Source organism: Gymnogyps californianus, chromosome 14 (genome assembly GCF_018139145.2).
Source record: "Gymnogyps californianus isolate 813 chromosome 14, ASM1813914v2, whole genome shotgun sequence".
NCBI lineage: Eukaryota > Metazoa > Chordata > Aves > Accipitriformes > Cathartidae > Gymnogyps > Gymnogyps californianus.
Genome location: NC_059484.1, coordinates 12,888,892 through 12,905,535, shown reverse-complemented (window position 1 = coordinate 12,905,535; position 16,644 = coordinate 12,888,892). Strand labels below are relative to the sequence as shown.

Genomic DNA, 16,644 nt, shown 5'->3' with positions numbered 1-16,644 from the left:
ATGCTCTAGTTAGGTTTTTAAAAAAAACCTCTTCTTTCTGACTAGTTGTCTATATAGGAAGCTTTTTTAGCTTTTTTGTTTCCCATGGAATAGAAAGGATACTGCAAGTGTGATTAACATAAACTGATCATTAAATTAGCTCCAACTTGCCTTGTGAAGCTGCCAGTAGATATGTTGATTTTTACACCTAAATGCCATTTAAAAAGCTGTATAATGATTAATTCACTGGTTTAAGTTGCTGCATTTTCTGTACCTTACTTGTTGCTTAATAGAGTATAAACTCTTTCTGTTCCTGCAGCATCTCACACTGTAATATCAGGATCTTAAATGTGAAATCTGAAGATTGGTGAAATATAAAATCAATGCCTTTAGGGAAATAAAAATATATGAATAATAATAAGTACAAAGGTCTCCCCCAGATAAGACACTGACTACTAACAAATTACTGTTTAGCAACAGCCACAAATCACTTCAGTACATCACTCCTTTAGATCCCCAAAGTGCTCTGTGAGCCTCGTTGCAGGGTTATCTCTCCCAACCGGCCGAGTGCTTTGAGCAAGAGCTGCATGCAATAGAACCGGTTTCTTTTTTTCCTTCTTCCTCTCTCTTTTACTATAACTAACTTTCCTTTGATTCACTCAAGAATCAGCTCATCTTAATGGCTGTTTTAACCATTCTTACATGAAGAGCAGAATCAATCAATCGCTGAGCCCTCCCGGAGCCGCAGGCAGCCGCTTACCTCCCCGGGCAGGTCCGCGATGGCCCGTCGGTGCTGGTGAGCAGCGTGGCCACGGGCGGGCAGCGCCTTCCCCTCTTCCCACCGCTCGCCTCCCTCCTGCCTCTGCTAAATCCCTTCCCTGTGCGCTGCCTCGTATTATACCCATCTGGGGCTCCGTCATCTCTCACCATAGCAACCAATAAGAAGGGATGGGCAGGCATCTTCGAGTGATTTTGGAATGTTATCCCTAAAAGCTTCTGCCTGGGTGATCTGTCTCCGAGGCAGAAAAAACAAGCCAGGTAGTTTTGTTTGCTGGCTTGTTTGGGTTGGTTGGGGTTTTCTTTTTTTCCCCCTATTCACAGTCCCTCAGCAAGACCATCACTGCCCCCCAGCAGGGTCTGGGGTATGTTTTCTAAGCTGTGTGATGGGAGTAGGAGCTGGGTTTTCAAAGACCTCGACCTCCTGCTGAACTCCCATGGGAGCTCTTCTTAGCATGCCCCTGCCTTATAGACAACTCGGGGATGTCCCGTCAGTCTGGTGAGAGGGCAGGAGGGAGAGGCAAAGCGAGTGCCAGTGGTGTTCGGGGGAGCAGCTCGAGTCTGTGGCCAGAAGGGGACAGATGTGGCACTGGGACCAGTAAGGAAAGGCTCCGAACAAGTGACTCGCTGCTCTCTGAAGCCAAAATGTGTTCAAGAGAGGAACTTTCCCAGAGGAAATGTTGGTTCTGGGTCTGGAGTTACTCATTCCATGTCGTTCCTGGAAAGGTGCTTGCAATGTTTCAAAGAGCTTCTAAACATCAACAGTGATGAGATGATGCAAACTGCATCAGGAGGGGCTATTACAATCCTGGGGAGTATGTGTGACCCTTGCTTTTGATTTACGTTTTGCAGTTCTGGATGTTTTGGTTTTGTCTTCCAAGATCTGTATTCCCTTCTGTCTCTGTGAGTGAGCTGTGGCTGCCAGCGAGCTGAAAACTGGGAGCAGAGATGAAAATAATTATGGGCAGGGATGGAAATGGAAGTGCTCCCAGGTGGCTTCCTGCCTTTTACATGGCTCGGTCCCGCTTACAAGAGCAGGGGGAAAGAGAGCTCTTAGCTAGTCCCATGCTGTGAGTAAAGTACATCCTTGCCCGCAGGGAGAGAGCCGAGGATACAAATCCGTGCTTCAGAAAGGTGGATTACACAAGGTGGTAACGTTTTCATGAGAGAACTGCTTTCTTATGGTGTTTGGGTTGTTGAGTTTATCAGTGTTCACAGTTGCTTCGAAATTAAATTTCAATTGTTCACAAATAAAATGTGTTAGCAGGAAGAGAGGAAACCGAGGAAAAGGGAAATATTTGGATTAGGCCAGCAAAGGGTCCTGCTGACCTTTCTGCACGTTGTGATCAATACCGCTAGCTCAAAGGAAACCAGAGCAAAGCTTTCAGTGATGTTAGTATTACCTGCTCCCAAAATCAAGCTTGCACCAGTTTATGCTGGTGATGAGCTTGAAATTCTCATTTCCCAGGATGAGAAGACGCCAAAACCATGCCAGTAGCAGGACTGCTCCAGCACTGGTGTTCCCCATATCTGCGGGTGGACCCAGCTGTGGCCTTGCCTGGAACCCCTCGCCCCTCATCATAGGATGCAAACGGCAGGCACGCTTCAGTGGCCAGCAGAAACTGAACCATTTTCTGTCATTCAGCCACTTATAAAACACAGCAGGTTGCCAAGTCTCTGACGAAGAAGCTGCAAAATTACCAGCAACCCACTACTTACTGCTCGTTAACCACTTCTTAGCTCTGTAAATCCTTTAGATTGGGCTTCATTTATGTATTTTCATGACTGCTTCTGTTTTTCTTGGCACTGCCAGACCCAGGGTCATGCCAGACTCTCTGGAAATCCCTGTTTCCCTTCCCCTGCTTGATTTTGCCCCCCTTTTTTTTAACGAGCATGCAGGCAGATGTAACCCGAAGGACAGTCCGTGCTGCCGGAGCTTGTAAAAATAGTTAAGTGTGTGAATGGGATGGAGCCGCTCTATTTTCTGCTGCCATGTCTGCAGCAACAGCACAGAGGCATTAAGGAGCTGTGGTTGCTGCAGGAGGTGTTGGCAGCGGGGGCTGCTGATCCCCTCCAGCCGACTGCGTGGGCTGTGCTACCCGGCCTGCCGTGGCCATCGGCTTGTTGTAAATAATAGCAGTGTATACAGTCCCTGAAAATCAGTAGTTGGTATAGTGAGGCATTATGCTGAGACACAGAATATACACAGACACAGTCTCAATACAGTATATAAACATGCCTGCTGCATTGTACATGTCCTGTCCATCCCAGCTAGGGAATATGTATTTTTTTTTGCATGAAAGTCTTGGCAACTGGCTGATACAGCTGAATATGGTAAAAGCTTTATAGGGAGAGTGAAGGTTGCTTGTGGCAGGGGAAGGAACGAGGCCATATTTAGGCTGTTTGACTTAGAGACCCTCCTCTGACAATTCTGGTCAGAACTGTTTTTCACTTTCTAAGACACCATCTCAGCTGTCGCACTGAAGTTAGGTTGGCTAGGAGCCTGGACTAGTCTTGGGCTGTGTGCAAGTCCTTTTTTGTCTCTAAGTATATTCCTCTTTTGTTAGCTCTTCATTTTTCCAAGGGGGTTCTGGCACAGGCAGTATTATCTGTCTATTATCTCTCTCTCTGATCTATTTTATCAGATAAAACTCTCCCTGCCTTCCCTCAGGTGAGCTCAGACAGGTCTGGGTGATTGCCAACAACAAGCTCAAAGACATGCAAATGACAACTGAGTTTTGTTTTGCTTCATTTGCTGCTGAATCTGCTCCGGAGCATCCCTAGTAACCTCCTGAGCTCCCAAAGCAATGTGAGGGCCTTCCCTACATGCTCCCAAGTACGGATGGCTGTCCCTGAGATCTGGGTGCAGGGTGGGACACCTGGACTCTGCGCGACACTGAGAACTCTGCCCTGCGCTGCAAATCCCAGCCTGCCTGCACTCCCAGCCTCCCGGCCCCAAAACCTGCCCGTTTGGCCCCAAACCAAAGGTGGGGCAAACCTCCGCAGTGTCTTCAGCAACTGCTGGTCCCAAGAGGCGGTGAGATCAGGGGCTTTGCTCTGGCTCTCCGAGGGGGTGAAGCGGCCGCCCAGCGCGGGGGAGCGAGCCGTGCCATGCAGCCAGCTTGTACCTTCAGCTGTTTTGTCTTAAAATACCCACTGGTGTCATTTTTTACATCCTACAGTCTTTACCCCAAGCTGTGTATCTCACCCTTAAATGGAGTTATATTTTTAATTGCTGGCAGAGTATTATTATTAGACGCAAGCTTGCTGCTAATGTGCTGTGTGGCTCTGCAGAGAGCTCGATGAACCTACCTCATCTTGCAGACAGGCGGGGATGAATCATCCGGCTCGTCTGCAGCCAATGCATGTCCTAAAATGTGTCTTCTCCCAATCAGGCTTATTGCCGAGACCTCCACTTGAGGGAAAAGCCTGCTTGAAAGCTGCTGTCCAGCCCCGTTAGCCCGCTGAGAGACAAGGGAGTGCTGCGAGGTGGGCGGCTGCACAGCAGCACCGGCCACTCGCTGCCCATATAGCGAAATGTCAGCCCCATAATGGGGAAAATGTGACCAGTTGCTCCACAACTGGGTACTGGTGGTAGCCCGTCTCAGGGGACCATGGCACGTGTGCAGACAGACGACCTGTCTCCTAGCTGTGGAGTAGCAAAGAGGCTTCCAGAAATGAGTGTGGATTCATGAGCCCACTGAAATGGGGATATTTAGTTCCCCCCCCTAGTCTGGACGAGCCACCGGTGTGCTAATCGTGGGGAAATAACAGGGTAAAGGAGCCTACGGGGAGGCATGGAAGGAAGGTGCGAGAAGCCATCTCAAGGCCGCCTGGATCACCCCTGCAGCACGGCGCTTTCTGGGGATGCCCGGGGCTGGACCAACACATTGCAAAAGCCACAGCAACAAAACGCCGGGGGAGCGTGGCTGGGCTGGGGCCCTGGCAGGTTACTGGCTTCCCTCCGGGATGATCGTGTTGGCCATTTGGCAAATGTTCCAGGCTGGGCGTTACCTGGTGTTTAAACAGACACTTTTCAAAACATAAACTATTGCTGTTTTTCACATATATCAGTGTGCATATCTAGTGGCTTTGGATCAGTGTCTACCAAATAGATTTTTATAGACTTGGTTATCTAAGGATGCAGATAGAAGCCTAAGCAGGATGCTTAAATGCCATTCTCTTAACAGGAGTTGGCATCCAAGGAGCTTTGAAAGTAGGTTTCTGTCTGCCTAAACAAGTTTTAAACTCTGGCCTGTACTTACTTGGAGCCCTTTTGCTTAGTTTTGATGGGAGAGAAAGTTCATGCTCATTGTGAATGAATGCACTACAGAGCCTCCAAGGTAGCCTTTCCGTACATAATACTATAAAAGATTTTTTTCACCTACCGGGACCAGGAGGTGAAATTATATTTCACAGAAAGTAGGGCACTTTCTAACTGTGTCTTCTTTCTGCTAGCTCTTTCAAAGAGCACCTAGGAATTATAGTAGGCAATAAGCTGCTGGACCAGAGCAGTGGGGCTCTAACAAAATGAGGGACAATTAATTGATTAAAGCAACTGAGAAGTCTATGAAAGCACAATCAGTACATCAGTCTGCTGAAATTCTATATCTGAGAGCAAAATACTTTTCCGATTCTTAGCACATGACTTCACTTTGTAACTCATTAGTAACTCAAATGAAGTGTTAAAGTAAATCTCGAGGACGTGAGTCAGAATTGGAGGACAACCGAAGCCTTCAGCTGGCTGTATTGCAATTGCTGGGAGCAGCAGTGTTGGAGGATAGGCAACTTTTTGTCCTGTTCTGCTACTTCAGCACTTGCTCTCTTTCACCCTAAGCTCTTCAACGCACTGGTCCCTCCTCTCCCTTGGCTCCGTTACTGGCAGGGAAGGGAATCCCTGTAGAGTGGGGTCTGCAGTATCTGCAGGGAAGCGAGCTCCCTGCTGCATGAGGATGCAGCGTGCCCCTCGTATGCAGCATTCACACAAGAAGCGAAGTCAGCCTTGCATGGTGCATTTGGGATACAGTTTAATTTGTTTTCTTATCCTTGTTTAAGAAAGATCTTTTGGTAAGCATGAGCCAGGAGTTTATCTGTGTTTTGCTGGAAGGAACACTACATGCCAGAATCTTTTCAAGAGTGTTCTTCTTTGCTGTTTAACTTACAGTTATAGGTGTCGTGGGGGGAGACTGCAAGCCCTTGTCTGCTGGGCTGAATCATGATGCCAACACTTCTATTGCAGAGCCCGAGCCGAGCATGCGGTGTCTCAGCTAAATCTGATTTTCAGTATTTTTTTTGCAGATCACACAAGTGAATTAATTCCCCCTACTTCTGTTTCCCTCACACCAAATGGATCCTATAAATGTTCCAGTGATAGAACTTTGCAGCAATTTCCACATTTCCAAGATTACACTGATAGAGTACATTCCTGGAAATCACTTTCTGTTTTCTGCTGCTAAAAATTTTGGGGGACCAGAGCCCTGGGTACTATTCTCCCTAGACCAGGGTTAGATTCTTGCCCTTTTCACAGTCCCATGGAGATGTCTGTTAAGTACAGAGGGGGATGTAGAGCTTTGCAGGATGCAAAAAGGAACTTTTCTGTGTCTCTTCCAACTGCCCTTAAGCTCAGATGCTGCAGTTGCTACTTTTCTTAATAAGCCTCATTTAAAGCAAGTGCCCATAGAAAAAAAAATTGTCTGGTTACCTGTATATAAAGCTTTTTGGCTTAGTGGAGAAGAATTTGGGTTTGAAGAGGCAAAGGGCCAGTGAACTGAAATCCTTGATTGGGAATGTATGGGAGACTAAATTACCTTGGAAATGAAAGTGGTGTTGCTACATAGCAGGATAATAAACCTTGTGACCTGACAGATTAGAACATATCTGACTACGTAGGAAGAAAAGCAGTCTCCTCTTTGCCACAAGAATTAGAAGAAATGGGAATTGTCGTGGGTATTATTATTTCTCCTTCTCTTCCTTAAAAATTATTTGAAGTGATGGAACATAATACTGTGATAAGAGAATTACTTACAGGTCTGGTGAATGCTCCTGTCTAACTGTCATTGTGCTTCTAATTTCTCAGCCTCTCAACATTGCCTACAGTCACATCTATAGCTCCTACCGCAATTTTGTGGGGCCACCTCATTTCAAGACGATCTGCAGGCTTCTTGGCTATCAAGGCATCGCAGTGGTCATGGAAGAGCTATTGAAGATCGTCAAGAGCCTGGTAATTCTGAGCCTAACCCTGGCAATGGAGAAACCTTGATGCCTTGAGAGGTGCAGGTTGGACAGTCAGCCTGGGCTTTTGGTTCAGGGTGTTCACATCTGGGCACCTTCATGTCCCTTGATCCACACTGAAACACTTGTATTAATGGTCTGATTTTCACTGTTGCTGAGGAATCCCACTGATTCCTGTGGGATGATGGAGTGTTTCCACCATCTTGAAGTGTTAACTGTGATCAGCCACCTACATCTGGGGGTGGTGGAGTTGGCACGCTGCTTTGCTAAAAGCCACTGGGAAGTGATCAGGTGGGACACGGCACTCACGGTCCCTCAGCACTGCCTGTGCTGCAGTCTGGGAGACCTTCAAGACACATGCTCGTGCTCAGCAATAGCACAAGAGCACTCTGTCTCACCACCTTGTGATACCCCTGGAGAGCTGCAGGAAGGTAGAGAGCAGGTAGCAAAACTGATGAAACCAACTTGTTGAGTCTATAAGAAAATCCCTGCTATAGGTGAGTCCTTATTCAAGCCATACTGCCCATTTCCATCAGGTATTCTGAAGCCAGGCTGCCAATAGCCCTATCTGCTTTCTAGTTCTCTCTTCCTTTTCAGAAGAGAAATGTGATGTCCACAAGGAAATGATCCCATGTGCTCCCTAAGGGCACTAACAATACCGAGCATTAAGAAGGGAGGAGGGAGTGTGCAAAAATGTATAATTTTTCAGGTCATGCTTTTCTACTAAAATCCTGGCTTTACTGCAAAGACGATTTTCATTCATTATAAATATTTAAATTCTGTTTTGACTGCAATGATGTAGTTTTGAACTTGTCTAACAAAGCAATGTAAAACTGAAAATCTCAAGCATATATCCAGTTTCCCTACTGTAAAGCACCATAGTTACTGAAGATGTAATTTGTGTCACTTAGTTGAAAATGCTGTAGCTGGTGTGTGAGATCAGACAGCACTCAGCACAAAGATTTTATGTTTGGCTAAATAGTGTTTAGTGCATAATCCCATATAATGTATCTACAGGATGCAGGTGTATAACTCCAAATGACAGCAAGCACTTTTAACTAAGAAATATACTTTGCTCTTGTTCATATTAGTTCAAAACATCAGATCCGCAGAACCTTGTTCTACATGCATGTAAATTCTTTTTTAAACTCTGAGTATCTGGTGATCATTCCTCAGGTGGAAGGAGCATTTCCTGTGCTGGGGAATGACTCCTTTAGCAGCTCTAGTGAAATGCTTTTTGGGTTAGGAGCACAAGTCCAGCTGGATCTAAGGCTGAGCCTTGTTTGGATTTCAGCTGCAAACAATGCAAACACGGCAAGCTGTATTTTGAAATCGAAAATCCATGCAGCTGTGATTTATTATTTAGGAGGAAGCTGTAAAAGCACTCCTAACTCCATACACTTGGGCTGAATTTTATATTTGAGTGAAATCCAAATTAAGCAAGTTCTTCTTGGATTCCAGCTGAAGTTTCACCCTGTGCTGTCAAATGTGGACCCATCCACAACCAGCCTCTTTCAAAACCAACGCCAGGAGAAGCCATCATTAACCTCCCTTTGTCTCCGACAGCTACAAGGCACCATCCTGCAGTATGTGAAGACTCTGATCGAAGTAATGCCCAAGATATGCCGCTTGCCAAGACATGAATATGGTTCTCCAGGTGGGTGCTACAGACAGACGCTTGAGCAAGAGCTCGCCCACGTGTTGGTATAGCACTTACTCAGGCACACACTAGTAATTAAACAAGGTTTGGCACCTGACATGCCAGTGCAACATGCAGCCAGGCTTGCTGAGACACGCTTTCAGCTGCTTTGCTATTGACACTGGAACACGTATAGGAAACTTTTCCAGGAAATCTCCTGTTGGAAATTTCCCTTTGAACACACAGGTGGCTGATAAGGGAAAGTCTTCTGGTAGCTTCTGTTTTGTTTTCAGGATTTTGTAAGCTTTTGTTATTGTGGGTTCACTGATACTTTTCAAAAGCTCTACGTAGTTGATGCAAAGATTTTTTGCAGCATGACTGCAGTTTGCCATTGAGCTGGATGGGGAAACTCTGGCTGGTATACAGGAGCCAGCACCAAGACATCCAGTACAGTCTTGAATCTCTTTTTTCCTCTGATGAGGAAATCCAAGGACTTCATATGAATTACTCCCTATTTCCCAAGGGTTACTGAAAGCAGGATAAGACATGCGTGCTAGTTCTCCCCAATGCCAGCCTCTGTCTATCCTTTTAGCAGTTACAGCTTGCAATTTGTGATTAAGGAAATACCAGGCACTGATTGTCTTGTTATCCAAGTTATCGGAGGGTGATTCTGCTCTTGCTTTTCTGACTGTCCTTCCTTGTCTTTTAAGGAATCCTGGAGTTTTTCCACCATCAGCTGAAGGACATAATTGAGTATGCAGAGCTGAAGACCGATGTGTTCCAGAGCCTCAGAGAAGTGGGCAATGCCATTCTCTTCTGCCTCCTAATCGAGCAGGCTCTGGTAAGGCAAAACCCCCTGCACCAACCGATCGTACTTGAAATTGCCAGCTCAAGAGTATAAGTGGAAGTGGGATCTCCAGCAAAAGAGTTTGGGAAATGTTATTTTCGAGCTTCTTGTGTGCTCAGGGTCTCTCTGGGGCTGTGTTACTGGAGTCTGTGGGCATGTCCACAGGGATGGTGTGCATTGGCACTTGGTCACTGACATCTGGGATTGCTGAAGGAGAATCTGAATACTGGAAGATCTAGATTTAATTCTTGGACCCAAAGCTACCCCTTGTTCATCCTTCTCAGAAATAAAACCAAGTGGAGCTTATTTCTAGATTGTAAGCTCTCTGGGGCAGGGATCAATACTTTTTTATATACGTTTGTACAGTGAGAAGTAGATTTGAGCCCTCTGCTCTTTTGGGGTTCCAGTGCAATGAAAAAAACCTGATTGATTCTAATGGTGATAAGGATAAAGCAATCCAACAGGAAGGAAATCTCAGAAGAGCTGATGTTATATTTCCTATGACTTATCTTCACTGAAAACTTAGCTGGAGTGACGACTTGGTATTGCCCCCTGCACAAGTGTTTTGCACGTGCACAAGTCTCTGAGCCTCTCAGCTCATGTGATGCCCTTTCTGGTATGGGGCAAAGGCTATGGCTGAGTGCCACGTATCTTCTTAGCTTCTAATTTTTCACACAATAAATTTACTTCATAATGAATGCATCTCAGTTTGGCCTAGAGCCAACTGAGGAGTGTTCAACAACACCATTTTACATTAAAAATGCATATTTCATGTCTATAATGGTTTTGGCAGGGTTGTTTCAGTGTTTCCAGAAATATTTCAGAAAGACTTCCCTAGCATAAGGTAGGATTTCCAAGCAAAGCTAGAAAGTTTTGTTCAGAGCAAAACCGGAAGGAAGTTCAAAGATTCCAAGTTCTATCCAACCATAGAGCACAGAGAAAACTGAAAATCTCTGCATGTCCTCAAAATGGGTATTTCTGCCCTTGCCTTTGCATTTTAACCCCAGATATAGAGACTTTTAGTTCCTGATATGGTGTATCAAACACATTCAGTGAGCAGTAGTTGTGTAAGATTAAGAAAGCTAGAGATGTATATCACCTAGCAGCTTGGCTTTATTTTATAGAATGACCAGAGATGCCCACTATATCCTGGCAGTTTCTGTTCCTTTTGTGGCTTCGTCACTGCTTTCTGCTGTTCTCAGTGTTGGATTTTATGCTGGATGTATTGCGTTTGCCTTTTCTGTCCCATCTTTAAATGGACACTTAAGGGACACATGGTGGTTTCTTTTAGAAAGCCTTCATTTGAAAGCAAAAATGTTCCTCCAGTCCCAGGAGCTGTACATCAGCAATATGCTGGCATTTTAGAATAGCAGAAAATAAAGAAAAGAAGACGGTGAGAATTTGGGGGTCCCTTTAGGAAGGTTGCCCATCAAAGTCCGCATCTGCCCACTTTCCATGCCGGCCAAAGTCTCTCCCTCTCTGATCCTCTGTTTTTCCACACAGAAATAGATTCAGAATATAAAGACATTTTGCACGCAGCAGGCACTGGTTCTCACTCACTGGCAGATGTCAGATGCGTAGAACCATCACGTAACAAGATTTTCCCTCTGATAGAGCTCTTACGCAGCAGGAGCAATTGCTTTTATAGTGTAGTTATCTTCATAGCTGTCAGAATGATCTAAAGCTGGTGGTATTTGCTGGCAGAGACTGCTCTGAAGATGCGCAGTCTGCTCCATTCTGTCCCCTTTTTATTGTTTAAATTTGAGGAATGAGGGGTTGCTTGGGACTAAATTTCTAAGCAGAATTCTTACTCTCAGGTAATGGGCCTTGGGGAGGAAATCTATTAATAACATGACTAATTTTGGGACAGATATCAGGTGAATGCAGGCCACAAATGGTAAAAATACTCTTTATCAGAGGGAAACAGCAGTGAAAGAACATTCATCTAGGAACAAACAGTGTTTTGCAAACAAAATAACCAAGGTGACAGGCACACTCCGTTAGCATCAGCATCTCTCTGCCCATGGAGGGACCCCGGACTGTTCCTGTCCCTCCAGCACTGTGTCACAAACTGCACTCCCACAAACTTGCTCTCATCCCAGCATCCATGCGCCAGTACAGCCTCCTGCAGCTCCATGCTACACTGTCTTCTCCCTGTTGGCTGGAAGGTGGGGTATCCACCTGTGCATCCCAAACAGAGCCAGTCGAGTCATTCCATCTGGCCCCCAAATATCTTCTGCTGCGCTGTCATGACTTGCTTTCGAGCATGTCTAAATCTCTACAATAAGCTCAGAACTGAAAGCATGTCCTAGAACTAGACTTTTGTAGGAGCAAACTAATGCCTTGTTGTGACGCAATGCCTCTGTGTTTAACAGCTTTGGTTTCCTTGCTGCTGTTTCCCATTGCAGACTCGTATACAATGTATTGTCAGCCATCGCTCCTCAGTCTCCACCTGCCTATTTCTAGGTTTCTCCTCCTTGTGCATCTGTGTTTGGGATTATTTTTTCTCAAGTGCATCGGCATGCATTCTCTCAGGTGGCATCTCATGATGTTATTCCTCTCTGGACTTCTGTATTATTCTCCCTGGTGCCTACACCACTGGGATTCTGGTCTGATAGCCCTGGCTGAGAACACCGTATGAACAACCAAATCATTTCAGACCAACGTATTATGTACCTATTTGCAATAGAGCCGTGCATCAGTATATTTTACATGTACACATCCTAAAATAACTAAGCAAAGCGTAATTTCCACCTGGGCACTCTGTAAAAATAAACAGCAGGAAGTCATCAGGGTAAGATGAAACTGAAACCTCCATGTTCTTTGTCCCCACTTACTTGTAGTAAGTGGGACAGAAAATAAATATAAAACTCTGGCCTTGTACAGGCAGGAAGTAACTTATTTGAGTTAAGGAAACTTCCTGGCTTAAGTTGAGAGGTGTTTCTTCCAGTTTTAGTTCATTTAGGTTCAAACCATTGGAGTTACTACTGAGCTGGGTTGCATTTGAGTAGGTGCCATAGACATGAATTGTTGTAGTGTTGCCCAGGCCCCTGAGCCATACACTCAACCCCTATAGGTATTTTTTAACTTACTTTATCTTTCTTTCTTCCTGCCTCAGTCCCAGGAAGAAGTTTGTGATTTGCTGCATGCTGCTCCCTTCCAAAATATTTTGCCCAGGGTCTACATCAAAGGTAAGAAGCTGAGAGGGAAGCAGTCGACAGACTCAGAGGTCTCTGCCCAGAAGCTGTTTCTCTCCCATTTCTGCTGAGGATTAGTTCTGGCCCTGCTTCCCCCTCAAAACAGATAAGCAGATACAGCCAAAAGTCAGGTGGAAACAAATGCCAAGGGTGCATTTTCTGTAGCCTAGTTACAGACTGAAACCGTAGTCAGTTTGGGGGTTCCCTTAAGGTTTTAAAGCCATTTCACAGCCTCTTTGGAGAATGACAGCATGAAATGTCCATCTCAACAGGAGTGATCAGTAACAGGAACATGCTTTTGGACATGTGTGATTAAGCTGCTGCTGAGACTGCAATCGCACATCCCTCCCTTCTCTGCATCACTGGTTCCCTCATTTGCTGTTGGTTTGGCTCACTGATCCAAAGTCTCGTTGGATGGTTGCTGGGGGGCAGCTCTGAGCAAACTCGGCGGAAATTGCGGGTCTCCACTTCCTCCTCTCATTTCACTGTTTGCTGCTCGCTTGACAGAAGGAGAACGCTTGGAGGTGCGCATGAAGCGTCTCGAAGCCAAGTATGCCCCACTTCACCTGGTTCCCTTAATAGAGAGGCTGGGCACTCCGCAGGTAAGGATTTCATTGAAAGGGATGGCTGTTAAAAATTCATAGCAGTCCCCAGATGGCCTCTTTGGCCTTGGGAAAGTGATCCTTTTTTTTTTTTTTTTTTTTCCTCTCCCCCTCCCAAAACATCAATCGGACAAGAAAATCAGAATCCTTGCCCTAGCAGACACTTTGAAGGGAAATTTGTGAGCAGGTCCAGAGATGGTGTGTTGCGCCTCCGGTCTGGAGAGCTGGCAGGGAGCTGTAAGGCAAGCATGCTAGAAGCCAGCTCTGAGTAAGAACAACTCTGAAAAACTCTTCTTCTCCATTTTAAAAAGATGGAGAATTGCTGGGGTGGTTTGAGGGGAAACTTTGCAGGGCTGTCCCTGACTTAATCAATTGCCATCACTTTTGGGGATCCCATTTTAGGGCTGCAGTGTGGTCCATTTTTAAGCTCATCCCTGTCAAGGAATACACCTGAGAATGGTTTCCCTCCTAGTACATGCTTAGAGCTTCAGCACATGCTTAAAATTATGGCTCCATTTAAGTGTCTTCTTGAGGTGGGTCTCAGCTTGGAAAAGATCTCTTGTGCAGAAACTGAGTACTGTTAAAAATATCTCTGTAGATGGATCAATGTTATCGGCAAAATCTGAGCTCCATTGATATCAATAGCCAAACTTCCACTGCCTACTTAGTGGGGTTTGATGGGATAAAAATCATTCAAAGTATTAAATGAATCAACACCCTTTTCTGTAATGTACTGCCGAGGGAATGGAACGAACACTCAGTTTTATGGGTGACAGATCTATGGCAGGCAGAAAGTTGTTGATTTTTTTTTTTTTCTTGTTTTTCTGATGGATCAAGGACATTTTGAACTTTGCTTCACTGGAAATCATATGAAACAAAGAAATTGGCTGGATAACTGAGGGCTTTGTCTTACTTTGTAGACACTTCTCTCACTTCCCATTGACTTCCTTTTAAAGGAGACACTCGAGAAAAAGAATTCACCTCTGTGTTTTTGTGTCTTTGTGTTGGTCTTTCTATCTCTCCTTCTTTCCATGCAAAATCATCATTGAAATCTGCTATTAGAGTCCACTCGTTGCTTATCCCTGCCATAGTTACGATGGTGATGAAAACAAAAGGTATTTCACGTCCCACTAAAAATCAATTTTTCCGTAAGCTGTTCCCATATTCATCACACAGGTACAGTAGAGTACCAGATTTTTTTTGAGCTCAGATGCAAGTAAACACAAGAGTCACTTCCTATAGGTGCCTCCATAGCTTCTAAGCTTGCTCCTTATGCAGTTTTGGACATGCATTTTGGAAATGCAGTTTTGGACACAGGCCATACGGGTTTTTTTCCTGCAGAACGCATAAGTGTCTTCTAGGAATTGTCCAGAATCTGAGCAGAAGTTGCCTGCTAGATGCCTCTCCCAAAAGATGGCCCTATGCATTTCATATAATTACATGCTGTGAAGGGGCTGAGCCAGAGGTTGCTGTAGTTAGTGGGGATCTATCAGTCTTTGGAGGCTTTGAGTACAGTTCTTGCAAGCTTGCCAGTTAACAAGCTGTAAAAGAGGTATGTATGGCACAACTGGATTTGTGCAATGGCAGGAAAACTGTTGGTGATTGTTGTAAATAATTGTTTTGCATTGGGAATCCAGAAGCAGCTGTTTGATAGGTGATTCATAAAGAACCAGGAGGGTCAAGGGGTTCACTAAAGGGATCCTCTCCCTTTTAATGCTGATCATAGGGGTATTTAGTAAGGGATTTTCAAAAGTGCTTGGTCAGTCTGATTTTTTTCACTGGAATTAATGGGAGCCTTTCCTTTTGAAGACAGAAGGAATAGTTGAGCCTGCACAGTGGCATCCTTTGACCATTTATCTCAAGTGCACCCTTTTGCCTCTCCTGATCTTAGAAACCAGTGGGGCCCCAGACTGTGAGGCAGATCTGGCCACAAGACTAATAGCTCTCCAGCTGCCTTCACCATGTTAGATATCTACCCAACGGTAGTAGTCCTGTATCAAAGACTGGTCTTACGGTGATGAATTTTAGAACCAAATTCTGTCTGTGAATGTGCATAACTGAGTGGCACTACATCTTTTGAAAGCAAAATACATCCCCTTCTAGATTAAGATTTCTTCAGAAACAGTATACTAAGATCATTGGACTAGTTTGTTCTCAAAAGTACGTGTTCTATCACTATATCTTAGCAAACAGTAACGCTAACACCTGATTTATATTTGAAATGGCTTTACTTCTACTGTGTCCCATTTTGCCATCATAGAATAGTGTGTGCAGATGCTAATCTGTACCCATAAGAGCTTGGAGCAGGTGAGGAGAGAGAAAGTGTACAGTCTTTAGCTATAAAAACAAGCTGGATAAAATAAATCTTTACTTGCTAAGCAAACATATGCAAGTACGTGCCATGAAACTGGTGATATCATTCCTGCGTTTAACAGATCTAGGGATCCCAGACCCAATCTGGCCTCTGCACAGCAATACAGCTTTCCCTTGATATTTACTATTAGTTGAACATTAATTGATCTGAGGTTCCCAGAACGTCCTTGAAATTGTGGCACAAGCAGGAATTGTGACGCTTCTAATTTCAATAGCCACCAAACTAAAAACGCTTTAGGTTACTGCCAGCATAAGCTAATAGTCAGGAAAGGGGATATGCAGGCACATTCGTGGCTTTTTAGAGTGGAATAAAGATGACCCAAGTAAATCGAGCATAATTCACGTTCTTAATATCTGGCCAGGACACATGCCTGCCCATTGTACCAGATGCTCTGAGACCCCATCGTGATTCTGATCGGGATTACATTTTTATAGGCATTACAGGGACAGCTGAAAATGGAGCAAATGCTTAAAAACTACTTAAAGCTCCAGGAAGCCCTCTGGGATAGGCAGGGGGTTGGTAAATGTCACGCTTGCTCTGCATGCCTCTGCCAAAGTGGTGAGAGGGGTAAAAGGCTCTGCCTGCGGGACCAGGGTGCCCTGGCAGCCGCTCATCTACTGGGGTGAGCACGGCAGAGCCGGAGCCGGAGCCTCCCACAGCCACGGGCACGGCTCTAACAGCGCCTGGCTCCCATTTCCCGTGTTATTTTTGGCAGCACTGCAAAGAGAAGTCTGTAATGCTACTGGAAATGGGATGAAATGTGGCAGCTAAGAGGATATCAGGGCAGTGAGCAAACTCCATGCTTGTACCCCAGCCCCACTCAGTGAGCTCAGTGGGGTCAGTGCTCCCGTGCCAGGGGGAGGCCCTGCTTGCTTATTTAAAATCTCCCTTTTTTTTTTTCTCTGGGGGAGCAATGGGGCTGAAATGAAGTCAATTCTCTTTTAATTTTCCTCTAGTGTAAAAGCCACATGAACTCCATCCAATGGAGCCATTCCAGA

The 16,644-nt window shown here is 45.2% G+C and overlaps 2 protein-coding genes across 6 annotated transcripts in view; one reads left to right on the top strand and one right to left on the bottom strand.

Moving 5' to 3' along the window:
* FNDC9 (fibronectin type III domain containing 9) overlaps positions 1–16,644 on the bottom strand; it is a 33,839-nt gene that overhangs the window by 922 nt on the left and 16,273 nt on the right. The gene's annotated exons all lie outside the window — the stretch shown is intronic.
* The window catches only part of CYFIP2 (cytoplasmic FMR1 interacting protein 2), a 45,638-nt gene that overhangs the window by 26,505 nt on the left and 2,489 nt on the right, over positions 1–16,644 (top strand). For all 5 annotated transcript variants that reach the window (XM_050905086.1, XM_050905085.1, XM_050905087.1 and 2 more), the window contains 5 exons: positions 6,833–6,976; positions 8,554–8,644; positions 9,337–9,467; positions 12,592–12,664; positions 13,178–13,272. In XM_050905086.1, coding sequence (XP_050761043.1) covers positions 6,833–6,976; positions 8,554–8,644; positions 9,337–9,467; positions 12,592–12,664; positions 13,178–13,272 — 534 coding nt within the window. The remainder of the gene's footprint in view (positions 1–6,832; positions 6,977–8,553; positions 8,645–9,336; positions 9,468–12,591; positions 12,665–13,177; positions 13,273–16,644) is intronic.